The 24,873-nt window shown below is 38.7% G+C and overlaps 1 protein-coding gene across 1 annotated transcript in view; it reads left to right on the forward strand.

The window, feature by feature from the left end:
- The first annotated feature begins 2,534 nt into the window (after window positions 1–2,534).
- The window catches only part of atp6v1ba (ATPase, H+ transporting, lysosomal, V1 subunit B, member a), a 49,751-nt gene continuing 27,412 nt past the window's right edge, over window positions 2,535–24,873 (forward strand). The window contains exons 1-5 of the mRNA XM_059359183.1: window positions 2,535–2,729; window positions 22,180–22,235; window positions 22,537–22,635; window positions 23,658–23,751; window positions 24,375–24,452. Of these exons, the coding sequence (XP_059215166.1) occupies window positions 2,621–2,729; window positions 22,180–22,235; window positions 22,537–22,635; window positions 23,658–23,751; window positions 24,375–24,452 (436 nt within the window). The 5' untranslated portion in view covers window positions 2,535–2,620. The remainder of the gene's footprint in view (window positions 2,730–22,179; window positions 22,236–22,536; window positions 22,636–23,657; window positions 23,752–24,374; window positions 24,453–24,873) is intronic.

The raw sequence follows: 24,873 nt of genomic DNA on the forward strand, positions 1-24,873 counted from the left end.
AATAAACTTATAATTTCTATTATTTATGTTTAAATTAGTATATATATATCCAAAGCATACAGTGGTAAGTGCATTTTCTGCTTGGTTTTGAGTTGGATTTTGTGGTTTTTGTATCATTATTTCTCTGAAATAAAGCAAACTTGAAATCTAAAACTTTGTCACAAGATAAAACAGACATCAAGGAGTTAATTAGGGCCTTGGGGCAATCGCACCGAGCACTGGTCCCATACAGCAATAGCTGTAGGGACCAGTGCTTGGGGCGAACTGTTATACTGTGAATTTTTTCTTATTCCTCTTCCGGACGCAATTCGTCCCGCTACTAGTCCTACAACTTAAAGAGTTGCAGGACAAATTATATATCAAAACGTGCGGTTTGATCGGGATTGGTGTGCTATTACTTTTCTCTACAGAATACGAATTTTTCGCGACGTAAGTCGCGAAAAACTGCTCAAAATTTTGCATTGAAATGAATGGGACGGCCGACAAAAAATGAGCGAAAAAGAACAATCATTGGAGATTTTTAAACGTCTACTTCTCCGGCATAATTTCACCTAGAGACTCCATTTAAACTTTAAACAATAGACACAAGTCTTGTGTATCGGTGTATTAATCCACGTTTCGATAGGTCATATAGTTTTTTATCAATCGCTGTTCAATGACCATGATAATTTTTGGAGAAATTCTGAGATTATAATGGGTGTGTATTGCACGGAATGTTTGTGTCACAGTGTGTGACATCATCGCCAGAGTGCAGAGAGAGAGAAAAAACTGTCAAAAAATAAATTTGAAAACTGCGCTCCAGGCCGCAAATTCCACTCTACAGAAATAATTTATACATAGAAACGTAGGAAAATGTGTCTTCTCACTCAAAATCCTCTGGTAAAGCTGTCAGAGTTATAGTTTGGGCGTAAGACGCAGAGATGATCCACCAACACGCACCAACAGCCTCATTGGCTCCCATATTAAAAACGCAGGAAGAAAAAAAACAGTTTTTTTAGATCGCTCTAACAAAGCTATTTTTTCATTTTTCTTTAAAAAAATCATATGTAGACGTTCAGGAAGAACTTGGGACGCTCAAAGTGAAGTCGGATCAATGATAGGTATTATGGTTTTGCCAAAAATGCTTTCTGTTCGAGGCCAGAAATTCCAGTCCACCTCTGGCTGCTGTCACCCTTTCATTAACAGGTGTCAGTTAATTCTGTTGATTGCTTTGATCTGATTGCCTTTGATCTTTGATGTGATTACAGTTACAGATACACACACACACACACACACACGCGTAAGCACGCACACTCCTCACACATGCATACATATGCTCCAAACGCACGCACGCACGCACGCACACACACACAGTAACTGTATGTGATTTTAATTACACACACACACACACACACACACACACACACATTTTGAGGTTAAAGGACATAGTTTGAAATCTCTGAAGAATCTCATCATAGTGTACACACACCAGCAGTAGCCCCCGTGGCTCTTTCAAAATTTCCCCAGAGGAAATTTTCTAGTTTTTAGTCATAACTCAATTTTGACCAAAAATGTAGTTACTGTAGTTAGACTTTGTAGGGCAGTATTTATAAGTGCTTGTAGTGGAATTTACTACCTCAAAGTGAGTGAGAAAGTGGATTAAAGATCAAGTCGAAGTTCCTTTTAGTTTTCTTTATTATCAGACATCAGAATACACAGCCTTGCTACAGTGGAGGAGAACTTTGTCCAATCTCAAAGACAATAAAAATAAAATATACTACATGCTCATATTTGTTTTATTTATTGTAATATTTCAAAAATGTTGTATTCGCACACTGTCATGTCAATTTGTTGTGATTAAAAGGAATTGCCAAAAGAAATCCATCCCTATATATTTTTTTCCTCTTCAAAACTTATTGAGACGTTCCAATTACAGTCAGAACATTAATCTTGGGTAGAACAAAACAAAGTCTGACATCCCAGATTGAGAAAATAAATAAATATGTGACAAAGTGAATGAAGTGCATAAGTCAGTACAGGTGTAAATTAAATAGAATAATAAAATAATTAAAAAGGAAGGAGGCAAAAAAGGAAAATGGCATGACATATTACATTTCTCCAAATATTTCTTGAATTATGTTAACAGTATGCATACATTTGTTATTATAAATTATTTTGATACATTCAAGGTAGTTGTTGAATTCACTTTCAAAAAGAGGAAAGAAAGGTCGACCGTTGGAAAATTTGGCTTTACATATGTGGAATTTCGCCATTAGAATAATCAAATTAATTAAGTGTTGAATTTTCCTATCTTTATTGCTATAATATAAAAGTATATGGCTTTCAAATTGATTTGTAGGTTTTTTCCCCAAGAAATCTGGGAAAAATGTGCCTGATTGTTTCCACTTCAGCATTACAAAATACACAATTAACATCAATATTGACACATTTTAAAAGACATTTGTTAGTGGGGCGATCCATCCCCGTATTCTGCTCCTGGGCTCCATCCCTCTCTGTCAAACATCCGGTTCCTCAGAGTCATATGACCTGCGCTCTGCTGTCATTTATGTTATTCAGCTTCAGCTAGAAAAGCACATCAACCTCCTTTAGCTTTCTCAGGTTTCCTCTTCTTTATCCGACGATGGCAACTATGGTGGCAAACCGGCCGATGGATGTGAACGGCTTGGCAGCAGCTGCGAGGACACACACCCAGGCTGTGACCAGAAACTACATCTCTCAACCTCGGCTAAGTATGTACCTAACGTTAGCTAGTGCTAGCTGCAGCTAATGGCTAACAAGGTTGCTGTGCTGCGTTCAATGACTAGTGAATGATGAGGAAGATGGCACTCTTGTAAGAATCTCGAGCTTTTATTTGTAAAGTATGCCGAGAAAATACCAATTGTATTATGGTTAAACATAGCTTGTATATGTAGTATCACGGTGCTGGATCAATCGGGGGAGTTGGAGTTGCATGGGAATTTCAATTTCAATAAATTCCTGAAGTCTAAATCTTAACACTAGAAATACCGAGCCTTAATGATGAATACTGGGATTCCAGTAATGGGAATATGATCTGTAAACGTATGCAACATGTGTGCAAATTGTGATAATGTTCATTATCATAATGTGAGGAAAGTAAATGCAAATCCTTAGCCATGGCCTTTCATACAAACTGTGTATATGCAGTGACTGCCAGTCCTACCTGTCAAGCTAAATATTATGTATTATGTTTATGTTATGTTTGTAACAAGCGTGCTGATTTTTCGCTCGTCATTAAGGCTACACTTGCTTTGCTTTACATGCTTTATATGATAAACTAGCTACCATTCCATTCGTGTCACATAGCAACCAGCTAAGCTAGCATGCTAAGAGTGGCTAGTCGTGCTCAGAGTCGTCGTTTACTACATTAGCTACACGTAACCTTTAACTGTAATCATTAGTTTTACTAAACAGAGTATAACTACAGGTCGAATGTCGAATGCATATAGAGACAAACGCATCATTGTCTCTGTCGTGATGACTGTACAAGCTAAGCTTTACAGCTAGCTAAATGTCACTAGCGCAGTGGATTAGCCAACACTGCAGACAGTCAGCTGACTCAGTGGCCACACGAATGTATGAGAAACCGTGCGGTGTGTTATTATTTATTTGTTAATTGAAATTCGAATTTGCAACGCAAGCTCTTCATTCCTAGAGAGCCATTACTGCTGTTATATCACTGCGTGGAGCTCTAGCAAATGGTAATAAATGGTAATAAATGGCTTTGACATGTTGAGGAACAGACCGGCTGGACTGACTCTCATGTGACACGATCACATGAGTGGCACAGCCTGCTGTGGTGTTGATGAGATCACAAAACCTGATGTTTTTTGGCATGATCGAAATAATAAATAAATGGATTTTTCTGGTTTAATGCTGCAGTTCTTGAAAAGCTTAGTGAAGCCTACTAATATAAAACCACACTGGTTGACTGACATGTTGGCTCACAGTTGTTAGCCATATGGCATGTGTTGTTGGTACAGTTGAAGGTAGTGGTCGATCGATACAGGTTTTTTTTTTTTTTTTTAAAGATGATTTTTTAGGCATTTTTATGCTTTATTGACGGTGACAGAGGGGAAGACATGCGGCAAAGGGAGCTCAGGCCGGATTCGAACCCGGCTCCGCCGCAGCAAGGCCTCAGCCTACATGGCAAGCGCTCTACCAATGTGAGCCACTGGGACACCCCCTATATATTGACATCAGTCTTAACCAATCCCCAATATGTGCTGCTTATTTTTTTGGGCCGATTCTTGAAGCCGATATTGCCTTTTCTCTCTCCATTTACATGATAAAAATGACACAGTGATATCAAATGTTACACAAGTCTCAATTTAAACAATAAATAGAAACATTTATTAACAAAACAAAACAAAACATATTAACAGTTGGATAGCAAACAATGTGTATGTTGTTCTAGGCCTCGAGGTGGGGGCGCCTCAGATGATCCACATATTTGATGTGTTTTTCTTTTTTTCTGGTATCAGCAGCAGCTCACCAGAGAATGGCAGATGTTGCACCGAGCCTTGCCTGGTGTTGGCTCAGTGAAATGCACTAATTGATCGGCAAACGCACGCATGTATTGGCCGATGCCGATACAAGTAAAAACGCGAATATCGGGCCGAATATATATCGGTCGACCTCTAGTCGAAGGTCATATTTGTTGCCCCAAAAGTCTATCTCTCCTGATCAGAACAAAGGTATCAGGAGAATTTTTTTTTTGCTGTAAAAGTTTTCATATTTTTATAGTCAATAGTGGCACTGTGTTTTCTGTCTTTGTCATTTCAGTTCAAAGTCAACGTACAGTGTTCGTTAAAAATACTTTTATTGTTGAATAGTTCTTGTGGAAAGTGTCAAATGTATTGTTTTGCTGTTGTGCCATCATGTTTAGTGAGTGAAAAACTTATTTCCTTTATTCAGGGCTCCTGACTAACTAGCCATAGCCATTCCTATACAGTTTTCCAACCATGTTTTTGTATGTATTCATAGCTACTTAGTGAGACAGTATACCTTGCCTGAAAACATAGATAATACATACAAATAATACAAACTATACACGCACTAAAATAAAAAAATAAGTTTCAGATTTAAAAAAATTTTTTTTAGAAAGGTTTAATAATTGAAACTAAAACACACTTTGACCAAAAAAAGACACAAAATGACAAAAAAATGACACAAAATGTCCAAAAAAAGACACGAAATAACTAAAAATGACACAAAAAGACACAAAATGACCAAAAAAAGACACAAATAAAAATAGAGTCACACTAGAATAAAAACCAGAGTTGGATGACAGGATCACACCCAATCACAAGGTCACACTTTGAAAACCATTTTGAACTAAACTAAAACTAAATTGAGAAGAAAATAATAACTAATTGACCCTTAACCTTGTTTAGTAGTCCTCATGCCCTAAGAGAAAAGAGAAATGATATAAATTCCCTCCAAATTACACTGGTATTTGATGAAAGTATGTTTTGATTAGTTTAGTGATTCACACAGGTTTTGACAATGTCAGGGTTTAGCTGAATGCCCTTCTTATAGAATGGTTCCAGGTTTCTGTAAATATAAGGTGCACATGATTGCTCCATTGTTTTCCTACTCAGGCAAAACAAAGGTATATTTTATGTCTACTCATCAACCTTAGTGACCCCTGTGATTAGTTGTATTCATGTGGTGGTCTTAGTGATAATTTTATGGCCATGCTGATTACATTATTTCAATCAAAACAGGGAGTTTTGCAAATATTGGTGTTGTTTGGTGCTTTACTCTGTAAGCCTGATGTCGAGCCTTTACTTATGCTTTTGAACACGGCCTGAGCCATGAAGCCAGCAAGGTGCAAGGTTTTTTTTTCTTTGTGTAAGTGTCAGAGAGGCAAGCATGGACTAAAAGCCTCTTAGCAAACTAGAAGAAAATGACTTAATGGAGCGCGGGCCATCTGAGAGGTAAGCATACAGCATCCAACATGTGATAAAACCCTTGTCCTAAAAATATGTAACCATCCTACTTCTGAAATTCTCTAATTTGCAGAATGGCTCGCCTTTTTTCTCTCATCAAATGCATTACTAAGCAGCAGCGGTCCATTCTGATGTTAAGGCAGCAAATCACAACCAAATGATTATCTCAATTAACTGTTAAAAAACTTTCCCCATGCTCCTCACATACTGCAGGTGCCGCATTCCCAATATGTTTAGCATTTATTTAAGATCCTGCTGGTAGATGGAGGGGATTTTCTTTCCTTTAATGTCTCTTATAGTACTTTATATGGGAGAGGCATACACAGAGGCCTGAGTTGGCAGGTTCAGTTTTATTGACATGAGTGCAAACCATAGAATTCACACAAATACATTATTATATTACATGAGTACCAGTGCTAATATAAAGGGCTGTTCATTATAGCTGCGTGTCCAGCCAACACCTTACCTCTACTCCACCCTAAAAAGGTAGACAATGGTACACGGAAATGTATAAATGCTTGATGCTATCGTTCTACATGTCCATTACTGGTACATTGCAAATACATCAAATGTTAACAAAGCAGGCCATAACCCAGTCAAAAAAAGTCTCTCTACAGCTAACCACAGTTATTATAACCAGTGATATAATAATCAGTGAGGCTATGCAAATTGCTTTAATCAGCAGTTTTTCATCCATGTAACATTTTCCACCTACCTTATATTAGCAGGCCAGGCCTCTTTAAAGTGAGATTACAGAGAAAAAAAATGGGCCTAAATCTCCTCTAAACTGTTGTTTATTCTAAAGTTCTTAATTAAATATGAAATAGTCAGAACATTCATTTGTCAATTATTTAATTCACACCAGAGTTTCATATGGACTATTTATTTCTTTAATAACCACTCTGTATTGAGATACATATAGTTGTAAAGATTTGAAATCATCATTTATTATTTATTATCGGCATAGAGGATTTTGGCCATACAACACAGCCCTAATGTCAGCACCGGTGGCTGATATAGGATGTGTTTTAATTTGCTTGAATGTGTCCTACAAATGCGAATTTGTATGTTGATCGGAGGGTCGCCCGCTGATCAGAGGGTTGGTGGTTCAATCCCTGACCATGGCAGACATGGAAAAGTATCCTTGTGCAAGATACTGAACCCCAAATTGCTCCTGATGCTTTGTTGGTGTATGAATGTGTTCATTAGCAAGGTGGCAGGTGGCACCTTGAAGGATAGCCTCGGCCTGTGTATGAATCGGTGAATGTTGATCTTTAGTGTTGAAGCGATTTGAGGGCTCGCTATTACTAGAAAAGCGCTATACAAGTGCAGGCCATTTACCACTTGATGAATCCAGACATTATAAAATATCTGTGACTTCTACAATGGGTAGAAAATGGAAATAGTGGTCACGCTTGATGCCAGAAAGTAATGTCGGCATTGTTTGCTCTAACGCACCTCACGCACATGACATGAATAAACACAAATTGTTCCTGCAGTCGAGCTCAAGTGGCGCCAAAATTAAAAGCATAAAGTTCCACAATGCATAGACCTAAATGTGGTCTGCAACAGACCAGGTGAAGCTTAAACCAGGTTATTGGTTTAATTAATTGACGGAAATGCCTTTGATATGTAACTGAAGCAGTTGTTGATGACGATTGACCCTACAAGGCAGAAGAGTGAGAGTTGATTGTCTTTGACACAGGTTATTGTTGTAGCTTGTTTAACATCATTAGCCGTCAGTTATGAGAAGAGTGTAGCAAGAAAGATACCATTATCAGTTCCATCAGAGAGGGCCACAGTTTCACCAGTATCTGTGCTCTGTACAATTCCCTTGACTGCCAAGAAACGAGGGACACTGTTCTGTTTACTTCCAAATCAAATCAAAATCAAATCAAAATTACTTTATTTATCCCTGAGGGGAAATTCAGTTAGTCTGTTAGCTCATGAAGAGTGAGACAGCCTGATGGCTGTAGGAGAGAAGGATCTTTTGTATCTCTCCGTCCTGCAACAGAGAGAGCGGAGCCGTCCACCAGCGGATGATCTGGGTATTTCAGGATGGCTTGGAACATGTTGACAGGTCATCTCTCCACCACCTCCTCCAGTGTGTCCAACCTGGCTCCAACCACAGAACCAGCTCTTTTGCTTTGTTTCTGATACGGGGAGCAGAACATATCTGGACTGGGCTGAGGAGCGAGAGGGATCTGATCACTGACTACAGCCTCTCTACACCTCAACCTGACTGAGAGAAGTCACTGCTAATTCATGTTAGCATTAACTGTAGCATTAACTGGGATGTTAGTTTTGGCTAGCAAAAAAAAAAAATTACTTACCCAAGAAAGTTGAGGAGGGACTCCGTGGAGTTTCTGTTAGTCCAGCCAAACACTGAACAAGACATTTTAATGAACAAAACGTTCAAATAAGCTGTCATTAAGTGAAAATACAGTATATATATAATCTTTATTGACACGTTGCCGTGGATACACATTGTTCTGCTTCTCTCCTGATGACGGCTCGCCTTGTTAGTGACCTGTCAATCAAAGGTAGCCATGCCCCAACTCATATGATTCTTTATCTTATATTTTCCTCTAAATGGGGCCATTATTAGAACTATTAACATCATATTGTCTTGAAGAAGATTTTTTTACTAGCGATTGAGACCGTAGTGTTGTCCTAAAAATCAATTGAGAGAAGTTTTCTCGTTTTTTATTGAAATGAATGAACTCAAATAGTTCTGCAACCCTAGTCAGCGCCCCCTGCTGGAATTTTTGGTAGAATGCATCTTAAGGCACTTCCTGGTTTGCCTCCCTGCTCAGACCTGGAGGTTGCCGCCTGCTGAAGATGAACATTAAATATCCTTGAACATTGGCTTTCCCTGTAACAATTTGGCCACAATGAAGCACATTGATACATTACCAGTTGCTATGTGGTCGAGACTGTACCGATCCGTGACTGGTCTTAGCTGGAAACTCCCCGGGTCCTTAGCTGGTTTGAGATCATCCGCAATGAGGAAGTGAACGCTGGGCCGACTACGCGACATTGTGGAAACGAGAGGTGATGATTTATCTATCCACAAGGCGGAGCATTGATTATGGAAGCTGAATCGGTTAAGATACAGCACCTGAAATCAGCAGTTATCGTATTTGATGTGGACGTTAGAGGGAATATGATAATTATGAAATGATCATATCATAAGGTAAGCTTTAAGTAAAACATTGATGGGCCTACAGAGGCCTACACATTTACACGACTGCAGGGCAGAGTTCGAACCCGAAGTGCACGCACACACAGAAACACAGACACACAGACATGTTCTACACTCCCACTCGCAGACAGAAATTGATCGTAAAATATGTTGCGTTACCAACAAAAATAACTGCGTTTTTAAAAATAATGAAATAGATATAACCCCTACCCTAATGAGGGCTCATCTGCAGCTGTAACAGGACAAACTGCCAAAAAAAAAAAAAACCCCAGCTGACTCCCAGCTCCCAGTCAACTTCCAGGCACTGGGAATCCAGCATGTAGTGTTTATGTTGGGGCCAAAATAGCAAACATTGATTTAAATATGCAAATAAATCAGACGTGCTCTGACTATTATATACTTAAGACCACCAATCTTAAGTAAACTGGTGGCTGTCCATCCGGCTCCACCTACCAGAAATCAAGACAGATGTAATGCTAAGGGCTAGGCTAAATCTGAAACAGAAATACAAATTTAATTCACTAGTTATTTTCAGTGTTTTCAACTTTTTCCAGTCACTGGATAGGGATTATGCTCACTGAGCTGCTGAAAGACCTTTGATCTTTTAATTAACAGTAGGATAAAAGATATTCAAAAGCTTTGAAGTGTAATTCTGAAAATAATTATTAAATAGAAATAATATTTCTTTAATGGGGGAGAGATTCAGAATGGCACAATAATAAGTATTATGTGACTCTGTTGTTTTACTGATGGAGTTATTCCTGTGGAGTTTCTCAACACAACAGGCAAACATGGAGGAAGCTTTGAGTAGCCATTAATCAGGTAACCAGGGAATTGGTTCTTGGCCACTATTTGAGAATTGAAGGCAACATCTGATTTGCTATACATTATTGTAAACAATATCAAAAATAATATAATAAACTAGTAAAATATAATCTTTTCTTTTTTAGTTTTTAAAAATTCTACACGGTTTACAATTAAATCTCATTAAATCTAAGTATTGCATCCGGATAAGTTAATAAAAAGAATGGTCAGAATTGATTTAGCAGAGTCTGTGGCCCAATTTACACGAGGACGCTTGCGGGTAAAAACGACAAAATATTCATTCGGAAGTGCCTTTCGTTTAGATGGTGACGGTGTTTTTGGGGCTTAAAAGCGCAAAAATCTGAAACCACCCTCCAGAGTGGAAAACTTGAATCCACTCCGCGGTAGCGTGTCCGTCTACACCGCCAAGACGCAAAACTCAGATCTGCTCACGTCACATACATGCTCCAGTACAGGAAAATAAACAAACATGTGGGATTATTTCCATGCGTGGGACCTTCAAGCTGCTCTGGCAGCTCTAATAAACTTACAGGAGTCTTTCCACCAAATGTACAGGATATGTACAGATAGTATTAGTGAACAGAGAAGGATCTGTAATTACCTCTATCACATTTAGGATGCACCAATTGGTGGCAGGCGAGCCAGACCTGGGAGATCTAGTGGATGGTGGAGAACTTTGTGGAAGAGGTAGCTGATGAAAATGTGTGGCGTGAAAACTTCCATATGCCCAAAGATACTCTTATCACTTTAAGTGATGCCTCCTGGCATGCATACCCAATCCAATTCACACACTTTTGCGTCACCGTATGTACGCAGATTTCCTCCTGAAAACGCTCGTCTAAATGCGAAATAAAAAGTGAAGACGCAACGCCACTTTTGCGTCTTCTGTTCAGACCGTCATCATGTAAACAGCCTGTATTTGGATCCTAAATCTTAGTTCTTAGCATGGGTCACAGTCTTACATTACTATAATGCAAGTTCCATTAGACTCCACATTCTTTCCATTGGGCCAGATTTTCGAAAGTGCCCAGAAGACAAACTGTTTACACAGGCGGAAAAATAATTTGATGACAAGTAAACTGATCTCGATGTGTAAAATCTTTGGAATGGCCCTGACAGAACAAAACACAAAGAGTGAGCTGCAGCAAAAAAAATGAGGATTTTGGGGGTGTAGCAAGCAAGAGTAGCTTTCTGAAAAAACATGGCTTGTCAAATGAAGTCATAATGACATGATTTGAAGTAGTATCGGGGAAAAGAATGTATCATCATGTTTGCCAGTATTTGTCTTAGAATGTTTCAGAATAAAGACCTGACAGCTACTGATGACAAATGTCCTCAGAATTAGCCGTGTCCCTGTTAGACTAAAGCAAACTGTAACCTCCTTTTGAAGAGTTGGGAATCAAGGAGACCTTGTCAGTATAGCCAGTTGCCAGGCATTATACGTCTATAAGATCACAACGATAAGATGGTTTTTCACTACCTTATTGACTTGACAGAGCTCTAAGAAAGGCAGCTATTGAAAAGCCACTCTGAGACAGAGCAGGGAAATAAACAAATAAAGAGATTTCTCATCAGACCAAGTCCTTTCTCTTAAGAGGCCTTTGTCTCTCTCATGTCAAATGCGACAAAAGCTATTAGCCCACGAAATGGATGGTCTTTGTTTTAGTAGTGCATTCTGTCATTTAGTGCTATGAAAAGACATAGAGCAAGGCACTATACTTCTTTGTGAAGATTTAATTAATGGTAATAATGTAGTCACGATAAACAAATGTCTCATCTGTCACCATGAATGTATTTTTTATAAAATCAATGTTATTTTTGTAACAGTTCTATAATCCACATTCTAATTAGGCTTAAGCAGCTAGCTTGTCAGTAGAAAAAAGACTCTCCCGTGGGCGTTTGCCATTCTTTTCATGAAAGAACATTAAAATGGATTTGACACCATTTCTGTCTGTTGCATGAACAGAAATCAATCCACATGAACGGCATACTTATTTTGCTGACCGCTCATCATGAATTTTCTGACATTCTTCATCTTAAGAATGGGTGGGTCAATTAGAGAAGTAAGTGCGTATTGTCTCATAAGAAAGTCCCCATGACACAGTATCAGTCAAGTAATTTCCATAGCAGCAGTGACAATTACATCTTTTGCAGTGAGCCCAGTGTTGGGAAGGGTCTCTAAGTGGTTCAGCCTTTTTGTGTGCTCGCATATAAAGTGGCATCAGGAAACGCAGAATGTCTTTATCTTATTTCATTCTTGATTATATATTTTTTTTTCTGTTTTACAATTTTTTTCTTAAGCCTCCTAAGGGTGTTTTCACGCTTTCAGTCCTTCAGAGCCACTCAAAAATGATTAGTCAGCACTTTTTTCACATATGTGCAAACACACAATAACACTTAAAAGAAAAACACAGACCCCTCCAAATGCTCGCATTTTGCGACCAGTTTTAGAGACGGGGTGAGTATTTTTTTTACAACTAGGGGCACTAGCATGACCAGGAAATTTGCCGAGGGTTCTTTTTCATATTATATTTATATTATATTTAGTGTTATATTATTTGTATTATGTTGAAAAAAGAGTAAGTGTGTGTAAAAATAACGTCATTAAAAAGCAATAAACGTCATCAGACGAGGTATTACATTTTCAAACCATCCGACGCTAAGTGCCAGCAGCAGCACCGTCCAAAAGGCCGCAGCGGGAGCCACAGAGGGCAAACTCTGCGCGCTTTAACATTGCAAACAGGTTTAGGAGTTTCCACTATAGTGTGTGTGTGTATATATATATATATATATATATATATATATATATATATATGCCCAACATATATGATAATATCTATATGCGATATGCAAGGAAAAAAATGAGAATTCTCTGATATGAAAGAAACATTCCCCTTCATGACATCTGTCAATTTCTCTCTCTCACTCTCTGGTCAAACTGCCAGACCGTCCTCAGTGTCTCAGGGTTTTGTAGTGATTCTAACAACCAACTGGGGCTGGGCGATATATCGATATAAAAAATGTATATAGTTCAGTACATTTTTTATATATAAATGCTGCCCTTACTAGGGTTTTTCATATTTAGTTCTTTTGTAATGTTCGTTATTCTTTTCTCATATAATTATATTTATTCCAGAAAAAGATTGGCCTATTTTATTTCATAGGCTATTTTAATTTAAGATATTTTTTTTATTTAAATGTCCACTTTTTGATTAAAAAAAAAAAAAAAAAAGGTTCTCCTGTTGTTGTACAGTATTTAAGTTCACTTAAACAGTTTCAATAAAACTACTTGTGACATGTCATATTTGACTAACATTTGCTCTCACTTTGTGATAAAAACATCGGGGTATATATCCTATATCGATATTCAGCCAGAATATATCGGGGTATGACTATTGGTCCACATCGCCCAGCCCTACAACCAACCTTCTTGAAATACAGACTCCTCTCCATGCTTCCAGACTTCAGTATCAAGCTAGAGCCAGTCCAGGATAGTACCAAATAATATGGCATGTGAATTCAACACTGTGCTGGAGTTTTTGGTGATTCATTTAAAATCAACAATTCTGTGATTTGTCAACATCTGTATTGTCATAAAACTCATTGTGAGAAAAGCCTATATCCTAGCCCCTGGTAATAATGAGGAAACATAATAGACAGCTTTGTGAAGTGAGCAGGTTACCTGGTGTGCCAAAATGTGCCATAACCACAGCAAATGGTTGTAAACTGTTGCTCTGTCAAAACCCATGCTTCTAGCTATTGTACCATAGCACTCCACCACCTTTTTAATCAAGCTGTTGTGTTAACCAGCTGCCTTTCTGTATACACAGCTTTGTTCCTTTACTATACTACCTAGCAGCAAAAAAGACCCTGCAGACAAGAGACCCCACTCTGCTCGCAAATTTGCTCCTGGTTCCAGTCTGATTACATTTCCTCACAATCAGTGCAGCGGAGTAGGGAGTCCTTCTTATATGGAGGACCTGTGTATCTACAGGGTTAAAAGCCCATCTCATTTTATGCAGGTGTCAAAACAAAGATTGTTTGTCAATTGGTTGGATAGAGGTGTGTCTACCTTGGCTGCTGCTTATGGTCGCCCCGTCCCTCCCGATTTGAAAATGCTCAAAGTTCTCTGTGCATGTTAAAAAAACTTAATCGTAGACGCCTTGTATGTTTTTCAGTACACAAATGGAATCGGTGGTAAAGTAAAAGAAAATGGAACAGATTTTCCTACGTAAAACCAAATACTGGTTGCTATTACGTTATCACAGCTTTTTTATTTTTGAAATAGGCAGGGATAATTTCTTTATCTTTTTTATTGTAACCTTGATGGTAATGTTGCTCCTGAAGGTTACCTCCTACCTAGTTTCATTTGACCCAGAATTGTTAAGATAAAAAAAAAAAAAAAGTTGTATTGAGCAAAGCTTGTTTTGTCTTCGTGTTACATTTTCAACCTGAAAGAACGTGGCAGCTGTAGCCACTTACAGAATTGGTATTGTTCAGAGTAAACAGACTAAGTCTTATTTATGTGAGTTATGTGAGTTATGTGAGTTGTAGACTTTTACTGAAACGAACAGTCTGAATGCATCAATATAATGAAAGTAGATTTTCAAACAGGGAAAACCTTTATTCCTTATAAGCTACTATGAGAGCAACAGAGGTGCAACAGAGGTGCAACAGGCTAGTGAGAACTTGCTATTTCAATCCTCACCAAGCACTCCTGCTGTGCTGGAATACTACCTTGTCCAAGTATCTTTTGATGGTTGGGCCAACAGCGACACATGACAGTGACAAACTAATGGCAACATTAAAAACTGATGGCAGCATTAAGGTTGGGTCCCATAATTTCTGTAATAACAGAATCGTGAAGGCAAAATAGCTTTTTTTTTTTTCATCATTGTCCTAGAACCGCTCCGAAATTCAATATATGCCCTCCTGAGATAAATCACCCCGAATGTAAAATCTTTGTTTTTGTATAATATCATTAGTTAAAATCTGTCAATTGAAATCTCAGTAGCATAGCTGCATGTATGAGTGGACCATCACTTGAACTTGAACTTCAAAATCAAAACACCGTGAATGTGGTTGCTGACTCATTGGCTAGAATTAACTGTAACTGTAACCTTACCATTAACAGAACAGTGTAATGTGAATTAACTGGTAATGGTACCTTATTGACTTTGGTTGAAGTCTCTGTTGGTTTAATAACAACAGCAGTGGTCAACTTGGGCTCGCTGGGCCGCTAGACAATGTACCGGTTGTTCATAAAGTTGGAATAGAATTATTTTACCTCTTTCCATTAAAAAATAATTGTGACAATGTGATTTATTCTTGACATGAAGTGTATATCTTCTCAAAACTATATATATCAATCTCTTCTAAACATATGAAAATGAAACCACAATTAACCGAGGATTGTGTCCGAAAACCAAATGACCAACAACTCTCTCATCATACATGTGGCATAAGAATGTTGTATTTTGGTAGACTTGGAAAAAGATTTAAACCTTTCAATGGTTAATTGTGATCTGCTTAATATCTTTGCTACTCTTACCACAACCAACCGATTTTGGCATCATCATGATCCGTACCTGCTGTGTCACTAAACAGATGTGTTTGGGGCCTTGTGGTTGATTGTGTCATGCTGTTCTGCACTAGTACAGCATTGATATTAGTGTACTGCTACCTTTTAAGCATTTACTGACAACGCAGAAATAAAGTGTCGAATGAGTTTGAAGATTCTAAGTAATTTTGTCATGTTGGTGTATTGACTCATTGTTGCGTGTGCGCATGTGTGTCTGCGTGTGCGTGTCTACACTGGTTGTAGGTTTGAGGCAATTAGCATTTCCATGTCCAGTGGGGCTGTGGGAATCCCTTAAAGTAGAGGCTAAGACATGATTGTGAGGCTGCACATCACAGCAGCCACTGCTTTGTAGCGCTCATTTATTGTCAGAATGATGATGCGCCCCCATCTCCATCCCAGCTCTGACCCCCCGCCTCCCCTTGAGTTCTCCCCTCTTTCAGCTGGGAAATTGAATTGTGTTGGAATGCTCTGTGCCTCTTTTCTCTGGCACTTGAATGGGCTCTTTAGTATTTCACACCAAGGTGTCCTTCAGGGTGCGAGGTCAGGCTACCAAAACAGCTTCTAGTGGCGGATTAGGACCAATTAACATCTTTGTACACAAAGGGCTCTGGCAGCTGAACAGGCTGCAGGGTGACCCACACTGCTGTTGCATGCCAAGCCAGGGGACTGCTGCACTTGAGCTGAAGTAGCAAAAGAGGGGTGGAGAAAGTTTTCCAAACCTAATGGGAAATGTTGCTACTTCACACCTCATGGCCGTATAGCCCATTGAGCAATCGTTATCTTGTGAAATGAGAGAGCAAACCACTTTTTTTTAATCATCAGTTATACGTAAGAGGGTACCATGAAAATGTTTTTCCTTTCATATAAAGATGGGCTACTATACAGGGCCAGGGTTAGGCCTTTAATCCCTCAGGAACTACCATTCAAATATTATTCACACTTTAGACTTCATGCCACCAAGTGGCCAATACATTTTCTGAAAGAAAAAAAACAAAAAACCAACCTTAAAAACAAGTATTAAGAAATGGCTAATTATGCACTGTATACTACGTTTGACATATCCACATTTCGTCATGTAGTTGGCCAAATTTGTTCCACCACCGACAACTGGAGTTTTTTAGCCAATGTCAATAATTGAGATTTTAACATCCGATAACCATAATATACTAGTGCAGTGCCCGTAGGAATTATGGATTTGTACATTACATGCCACACTACAACGTCTGCAACTCCATAAAACACTTACTTTTCATAAGGTACCACACCACCCAGCACACACACATTAAACATTGATATTTGCTGGAAACTATTTAAATATTATTTGAAAATTGAACCTTGTAACGCACTTTAAAACTCTGAAAGATAGGTAGACTAAATAGACTTACAGAGGAGATGAGTCAGGCGTGGAAATCCAGAGTGAATTGTGTTACCGAGCAGATGTAGGCCTATCACACAATGGGGAGCTCCCCTAAAAGGCGTCCGATCGGAAACAGTGCAACACGTCCTACGTAAATAATGATGAATTAAAAAAAAAAAAAAATATCAAATATCTTCAAAAAGAAGGATGCACACCTTTGTGCCATGCGCCACATACGAAACCCGAGGTCAGTCTGACTAATGGAGATATGCCCTAGACACACACACACAGACACAGACGCTTCTTGCTTTATAGATAGATTAAATTACTTTTGTTAAGACCACGATAAAATATGTACTGAGAAGGGCATTTTACCATCTTCATTTTTTTTCATCAATTCTCTCTAATGGGCAAACTATGCAATGGCATTAATAAGTTTCTAAGAATTGTAAATATTTTCTATACTCCAATTTCTTGTTGCCTACAGTAGCAGTCCGACATATACACAAATACGGATGTATCTGAAATAAGTTAAATATCAGCTGATGTATTTTCAGCATGAATAAAGAAATGGTTCTCTGTTTGGTGTGGAACAACTTGACTGGCCTGCACATCTGTGTTGGACCTTTAGCAATGCAGGTTAAGTTGAAATGATTCAAGTTGCTATGTCTCTTACAAGATGTTGTGGTTGTTAAATATAGCTTGATCACCACAATTATTTAGGGACGGTAGAGTTGCTTTAAATTTTAACGTCCCTGTTACCTTAAATCTACCGTTAAGATGCAGTTGACTTCAGTCGTTAATAGCCATATGTATCTGTTTTTAGACTCTTGGCCAACATGGACAGTCTGCCATTTGTGAGGAGAAAAGAAAACTGGCCCTGAAAAAAGCTAATGTTGTGAAATTTTGATGAAATTTCCATAAAAGCATGTTTTTTTAAAGGGCATGTTTGGGTATGAGGAACTGTCTTGAGCTCCAAGATGTCAATCATTGTAATAACAATAATTGTTGTAGCAGTTTTGAAGTCATGGTTTGATCCTCACTGAGGAAAGACATATGGTAATTGATTTGTATTTTGCGTAGGAAACGTATGCTCATTGTAAGGTGCTCCTAGAGTGTATTAGTTTACATATTTACATCTGGCTGGCTACATGGTTCAGGGGAAGGGATTTTATTCTATTCAGTGAAGTAGGGACTTTGTTTTATCTGTTGTGCTGTCTATTGTGATTCATTTTACATTTCAGTAATTATTTATATCTTTTCTGGAAAATTTAAAAGCCATTTATTTCACTGGAATTGTTCTTTATATGATTTCAAGTGACACATAAATGGATTGATTGAATAACAACCACAATGTCTATGCCATCCAACAAATATTCTACTTCATCACATTGATGCAGACAAAATATTAGTACAATTACTAAAGTATGTTTTCATTCAATGACAGCCCCCCAATTCAGCAGAATGAAGCAAGAACTTCGATAAATAAAGGCTATTTAGAGTACAACTCATTTTATTTTGGAGAGGAAAATGTATTTCTTTTTTGTATTTGTGGTGCCCTTGGTATTTTTGTCATCACACTTGAGCTATCTTTTCTCTTGCTCTCTCAATAGTCTCTGCCCCACCCTTTCACCACTGCCTCCCACTCCACCCTCACCATGTGAGAGCACACACACACACACACACACACACACACACACACACACACACACACACACACACACACACACACAGATACACATACAATACTTGTTTAGCTAATAGAGGGTGAAATGCAGGTGTGTGTGGGAAATGGCTGCAATACTGTAGCGCATTGACAGGTTATTTTGTTGGCCTTCGTCTAATTAGTGGCATAGTGGATGCACCCCGCTAAGCTTTAGTGCTTTATGTTCGTACCAATCTGCTCTAATTTCCTTGCGCCTTTGATATTGTGCCGAGATTGACGGTTGGCACATAAAGAGGAACACCAGACCATGATAGAAAACCCAGTGGAAACAATGGCGGTCTGCAGATGTGCACAGGGACTGTGATGGGGGGTGTCAATGGGTTTCTTGCTAACTCAATGTAAATTGTTTTCCATGTCAGCAGAGGTGAATGTTAGTGCTTAATTCAGAGGAAGGAACATGTTAAGGCCAGAGCCTTTGCTCCACTGTTTCTCTACTGACATTCTTCTGCTGGACTTACCAGTCAGTTATAGCTGCTTATCTGTTAGAGCTGTCATTTGTTTGCAGTGAGCCTGAAAGTAGCTCTGCTGTTCAAAAGAAAGTCTGTAATTTGATTATTGCTCTCAGAGGACATTTATGATCAGATGCTGAGGAATATCATTTCCACTCAAAAACTACTACTACTTTTATTTGCTTACTTAGGTCAACGACAGGAAAGTCTATCATACTCAATTAGGGCATCTGATGGAAAGTAAAAACAGAACTATTTTTTTAAGGTTGCTGAATAATGGTATATGTTTATGTGGCATATGTGCAGTGCCTTTATGTACTCCACACAAGACACCTTGTGCTTTCAGAGATATCTGAACTCTTCTTTGATGGTGCTAATTGTGCTTCCATTAGTAAATAGGTTTCATTAGCATTTTCTTCACAAGATGAGCCCACATTGCCAGCCTGCTATCAGCAGGTTGCATCTGACTTTAAGTGTATCAAGATGTGGCAGATAAATACCTCTTGTATGTCAATTTTTGAAAAAAAAGGAGCAATCACAAAGTAATTGCCTGGTGTGAGATTGATGATAAAATAAACAGAGCCTTCCTGTTACTGGACTTATTTAAGCAGTGCAGATATTTGAGGATGTGGACTTCTCTTACATGATATTTATATATCAGGGGTGATATGGTGCAGACAGGGGTGCATTAACGTCACTGGAGGCCCCTGGGCTACAGAACATTATGAGCCCCCCCCCATCCCTAAATGGTTGACACACTATATTTTGTCTATAAAAACTTGATACAACTTGCCTGTCACTTTGTGTGCCGTCTACGACGCTGCGTGTTGGATATACATGATATATATGGTGTGATTTTGTTACCTTGTATCAACATGAAAGATATGGGAGGAGAGGAGGGGATGGGGGTCTCAGTGTTGCGGGTCTCACTCACCGAAACGCCCCTAATTTGAATATGAGCCGTCCTGAGCGGACTTTTGACTGGACTTTTTTTGGCCCATGTTGGAGAGCAGGGCCGTTTTTCTCCCCTGAAAAAAACCTGGTTACTGATTGGATAGAAGGCTAAGCAGGATGTGACATAGTACTCGACGCAACAACAACATGCACCATTTGTAAAAGCCGGCAAAGTATCGAGTAGTAGTAGTAGTAGCACAATCGACAATTAACATAAGCCCCTTTCATATTGCTAGAAAGATTTGTGCTGGCTCTTTGCCTTAGGGCGTTCATAGTGATCCCGCAAAGGGGTGATTTTCTGCCCTTTCATAGTACAGTTTGGCGTCACGGAATGAGGTACACAGTAGCACAGTGCTAATAGGCTAACAGTTAGCTCTATAGCAGTACAGTGTGTATGTGCTGCTGCTGCAGGAGGTGTTCACTTGGCGATCTCTGTTTGTATACAGCACCGGACACAATTCACAATCACTATGTGCACAACGTCAGCAGCTGATCATAAACAGTTAGCGACAGCGGCCATAGTTGCGTCTCCCGTATTTAATGTGTCGTGTATGTGATCACAGTTGAAACTGTCGTTAAGTGATTACGCGACGATCGAAGACCATACGTCACCTCCGGAGTCTCGTAAATCCCTCTGGGGCCTTTTTTTGTAATGGAGATGCGCTGAATGAGTGTGGCTCAGGTGGCAGAGCGGTTACCCACTGATTGGAAGGTTGCTGGTTCGATCCCTGACCATGGCAGCCTACATGTTGAAGTATCCTTGGGTAAGATACTGAACCCCAAATTGCTCCTGATGCTGCGTTCATCGGTGTGTGAATGAATTCCCAATGGTGGCAGGTGGCACCGTTTAGGGTAGCCTCTGCCACCAGTATGAATGTGTGTGTGAACAGGGTGAATGAGCGCAGTCTGTAGTGTAAAGGGCATTAGATAAAAGCACTATATAAGTGCAGTCCGTTTACCATTTACATTAGAGAGGACGTGCCCTGAGACTTTCCCAGCGGCCACTCTTCCCCCTAAAGGAAACACGGCTTATTGTAGCGCCATGTGCGTTACGGTCGAGTGTTCATTAGCCTACAGAGGCCCCCCCATGGTGGAGCCCCTGGGGCTGTAGTCCAGGTTAGCCCGTTCATTAATGCGCCCCTGGGTGCAGGCTGCTCCTGACCTCGGCTGTGGCTGCAACCTGCCAGATGGTGATGGACACATGCGCCATCATAGTCCCTGAACTTTTACAACTTGTTCTATTGTGCTTTCTAGCTTGGACTACAGATGGTGTGTGGCATTTATCTATGCTATGTAGTTGTTCCTGTAAATAAAAATGTGTAATACTAAATAATAATGTAATTTTCCAATTTGTGTTTTTCTTATAAAGTTTAACCTATACAAAAAATTTCACTGGAAATTCAACTGACGAAGTGTATCAACTGTGGAAAATCTACCTTTTTATTGTCGTTATAATTGGAACTAATAATCAATGACAGAATCGCAGAACATTTTGTTGGAAATGACCTCTACTTTATGTGTTGAAAATGAGGGAGCTTTAAGCAACAATTGAAGCAAATTGCTGTTCCATCTCGCTCATGGCTAAAGACGTACACAGCAGCTGAAGTTCAGGGAAATGGCAATGTGTTATGTTTTGCGTGACATATTTGATGCGTAGTTTTCATTGAGTTCTAGTATGTTCTTTCAGTACATAATGTAGTTATTATGGTTTAATGTTGGGGAAGGCCACAGGCTCTCTTCACTAACCTTCATCAATGATGACCCTTCAATTAGTCTTCTATTATTGTTGGGCTCAGAAGTAACCACATGCCTGTGTAATTGTACTCCCCATATGTGAACAAGTGAATTTCATGCATTTTTCCCTGACATTTGCCTGACTTTGACATTTAGGCCTGGAAGTGCATGAAAGCTGTTTAAAACCATCGTGAAAGGTCAGCTTGTGATTATTAACAGTGGTTGTTGGAAGGATGTCTGCTGATTCTCATGTCGATTGGTGGCTTTCAGCTGCACAACCAAATGGGCATATTGTCAGCATTGCAGTTATTTTCCTGTCTAGAGGCCTGGTGAAATAATGAAATGAATGAACTGTGTTATTCTCCTCTTCTTTCAGCCTACTCTACTGTGTCAGGTGTGAATGGACCCCTGGTGATCTTGGATAACGTGAAGGTGAGACTGGAGATATTTATTTAACTTTATATCCATGGATGTCTTCCTATAATACTACCACTCATGCTGCACTATTTGCCTATTATTATAATGAATTTTGAGAATTTATTAAAAGGCTGTGATTGGCAAAACTACAACTCACCAAACTGTTAAAAAAAAAAAGTTTTTTCAAACGGCAATGTAAATCACTATATAATTATATAACATTTTATTATGTATTTGCAGATCTACTCTTGTATTAATGATATAAATGTAAGTCAGGCAGCTGTAGTGAAACTGTGTCAAATGTTCTGTGCACTAGTTCCCCAGATATGCAGAGATTGTTCACCTGACTCTGCCGGACGGCACCAAGAGGAGCGGGCAGGTCCTGGAGGTGATTGGAAGCAAGGCCGTTGTCCAGGTGAGAAACGCAATGGAATTTAGGGCTGCAACTAACGATTGTATTCATTATCGATTAATCTTATTTAAACGATTAATCAATTAGGTATTTGGTCAATAAAATGTTGAAAAATATCAATCAGTGTTTCCCAAACCACAAGATGACGTCCTCAAATCTCTTGTTTTGTCCTCAAACCAAAGAGATATTCAGTTTATTGTCATAAAGGAACAAAGAAACCAGAAATATTCACATTGAAGAAGCTGAATTCAGAGAATTTGGACTTGTTGTCTTTAAAGAAAACTGCTGAAACCAATTATTGGATTATCAAAATAGTTGACGATTAATTTAATAATCAATTGTTGTTTGATTAATAATTATATATATAATAATAATAATAGAATAATTGTTCTAGCTCTAATGGAAATATTCTCCAACAGATTTAAAATTAATTCCAGCTTGAGAAACATTGGCTAAAAGAGCTGCTTTAGGAAATATCAGCCTTTTACATTTTTAAACAATATGCCTTTAAGCTATTTGAAAGATTTCCAGATATGTTTCAGGATGATAAAACTTTATTTATACCATTTGTTTCCTATTTCCAGAGCAGGCTGTGAATGAACAACAGATTATTGTTAAGCGCTCGCACAAATCAGACAGCTAGTACCATGATGAGATATTATCTGATGCTATTTGACAAAGTGTACTGGATTACAATTGCAGACTTCACCTTTTAACAACTTAAAAAGTATTTTCTTTCTTAAAAAAATGTTTAACTGGTGGATGCAAGATGTCTCCTACTCCCCTGAAAAATCCATTCTTCATGTATGTGTGCAGAAACTTTCAACGGTACACATTACACTGCTGTAAATTCTATATTGGACCCTGATTGACTTCCAAGTAATGTCACAAAATGATGGTCACATCATTGTGTTGTGAATTATTTTGTGTATTTATTTTTTCGTGAATTTCCCTAAAGCTACTGCAGTTGCTTTGACTGCGAACACTGAAAAGCATAATGGGTTGCCATGTCTGTGTGTGTTCAGGTGTTTGAGGGAACATCGGGCATTGATGCGAAGAAGACAGCCTGTGAGTTCACTGGTGATATCCTGCGCACCCCAGTATCAGAGGACATGCTCGGTATGATTTTTTTGTTGAATATTTAATAGAAATTTATCAATAGGACTCCACAAAATTAAGTAAATATTCCTTTGAGTAGTCCACAGTTCAGGTTGTGTTTACAGCTGCACAGTGCCCTTTTCATCCTTCTATCTTAGTAACACAAAGGTGAACATTTTGAAGCAGTTTCAATGCTATTTAAAGTGTTCTACTGCATGTTCCTTCAATATGCTTATTTTATTTACATTTTCAATCTACTCGTTAAAGGGTAAAAGCAAATCAACACTGAATCAAACCTTTTTGTCTGAATGTTCTTGAATGCCTCAATCGGTGTGATTATCTCAGTACAGCACAAGGTTACATATATTTCAATAGCAGTAGAAAGTAAACCTGCATTTGTTTTTGAAGTATCATTAATCATGTCCATGAATTTATAATTACTTGTACTTGTTGCTTGTAGACTCGACAAGAGCCATCAGAGCCACTCTTATCTGTTTAGAGTCTGATACAAAACAGAATAGATCAGATGTGGTTGGAAGCGTCATCTAATGAATTTTGTGTGTCTTAGTAATTCTCTTTGAATTCAACTTCCACATGAACCAAATAGTCATTATTTTTCAGGCTTGATCTACTTTCTCTTTCAGGGCGTGTGTTCAACGGCTCAGGCAAACCCATCGACCGCGGACCCAGTGTCCTGGCTGAGGACTACCTGGACATCATGGGTGAGTCATCAATAGCCTCTTGTTTTCTGTGATATTTCCAATGCTCCATTAACCCTTTGATGCACAACATGGGTAAAAAATGACCCACATTCATTTCCCATGTTATTTAATGCTGGCTGTGTGTTTGAATATCTTTTTTTTTTATTATTACAACAGATCGTTATATCCATTTTTCTTTTCATACTTTATGAAGAAAATAGTTTTTGTATTATTTCATCAAGTTTACACACATGGGTCAAAAATTACCTTGTGCATTAGAAACGTAGTGATACAAAAAGTGATGCACTGAATTAACAATTTGAGCATATGTGTAGGGGTCCACCGATTGCAATTTTCTGGCCGACCACTGATTTTTTTAAAAAAGCCTGACCTGCCGATTCCGTTTTTTTTATAACTCACAGCATACACCTTCAATGTTTGA

The sequence above is a fragment of the Centropristis striata genome, chromosome 20 (assembly GCF_030273125.1).
Source record: "Centropristis striata isolate RG_2023a ecotype Rhode Island chromosome 20, C.striata_1.0, whole genome shotgun sequence".
NCBI classification, from domain to species: domain Eukaryota; kingdom Metazoa; phylum Chordata; class Actinopteri; order Perciformes; family Serranidae; genus Centropristis; species Centropristis striata.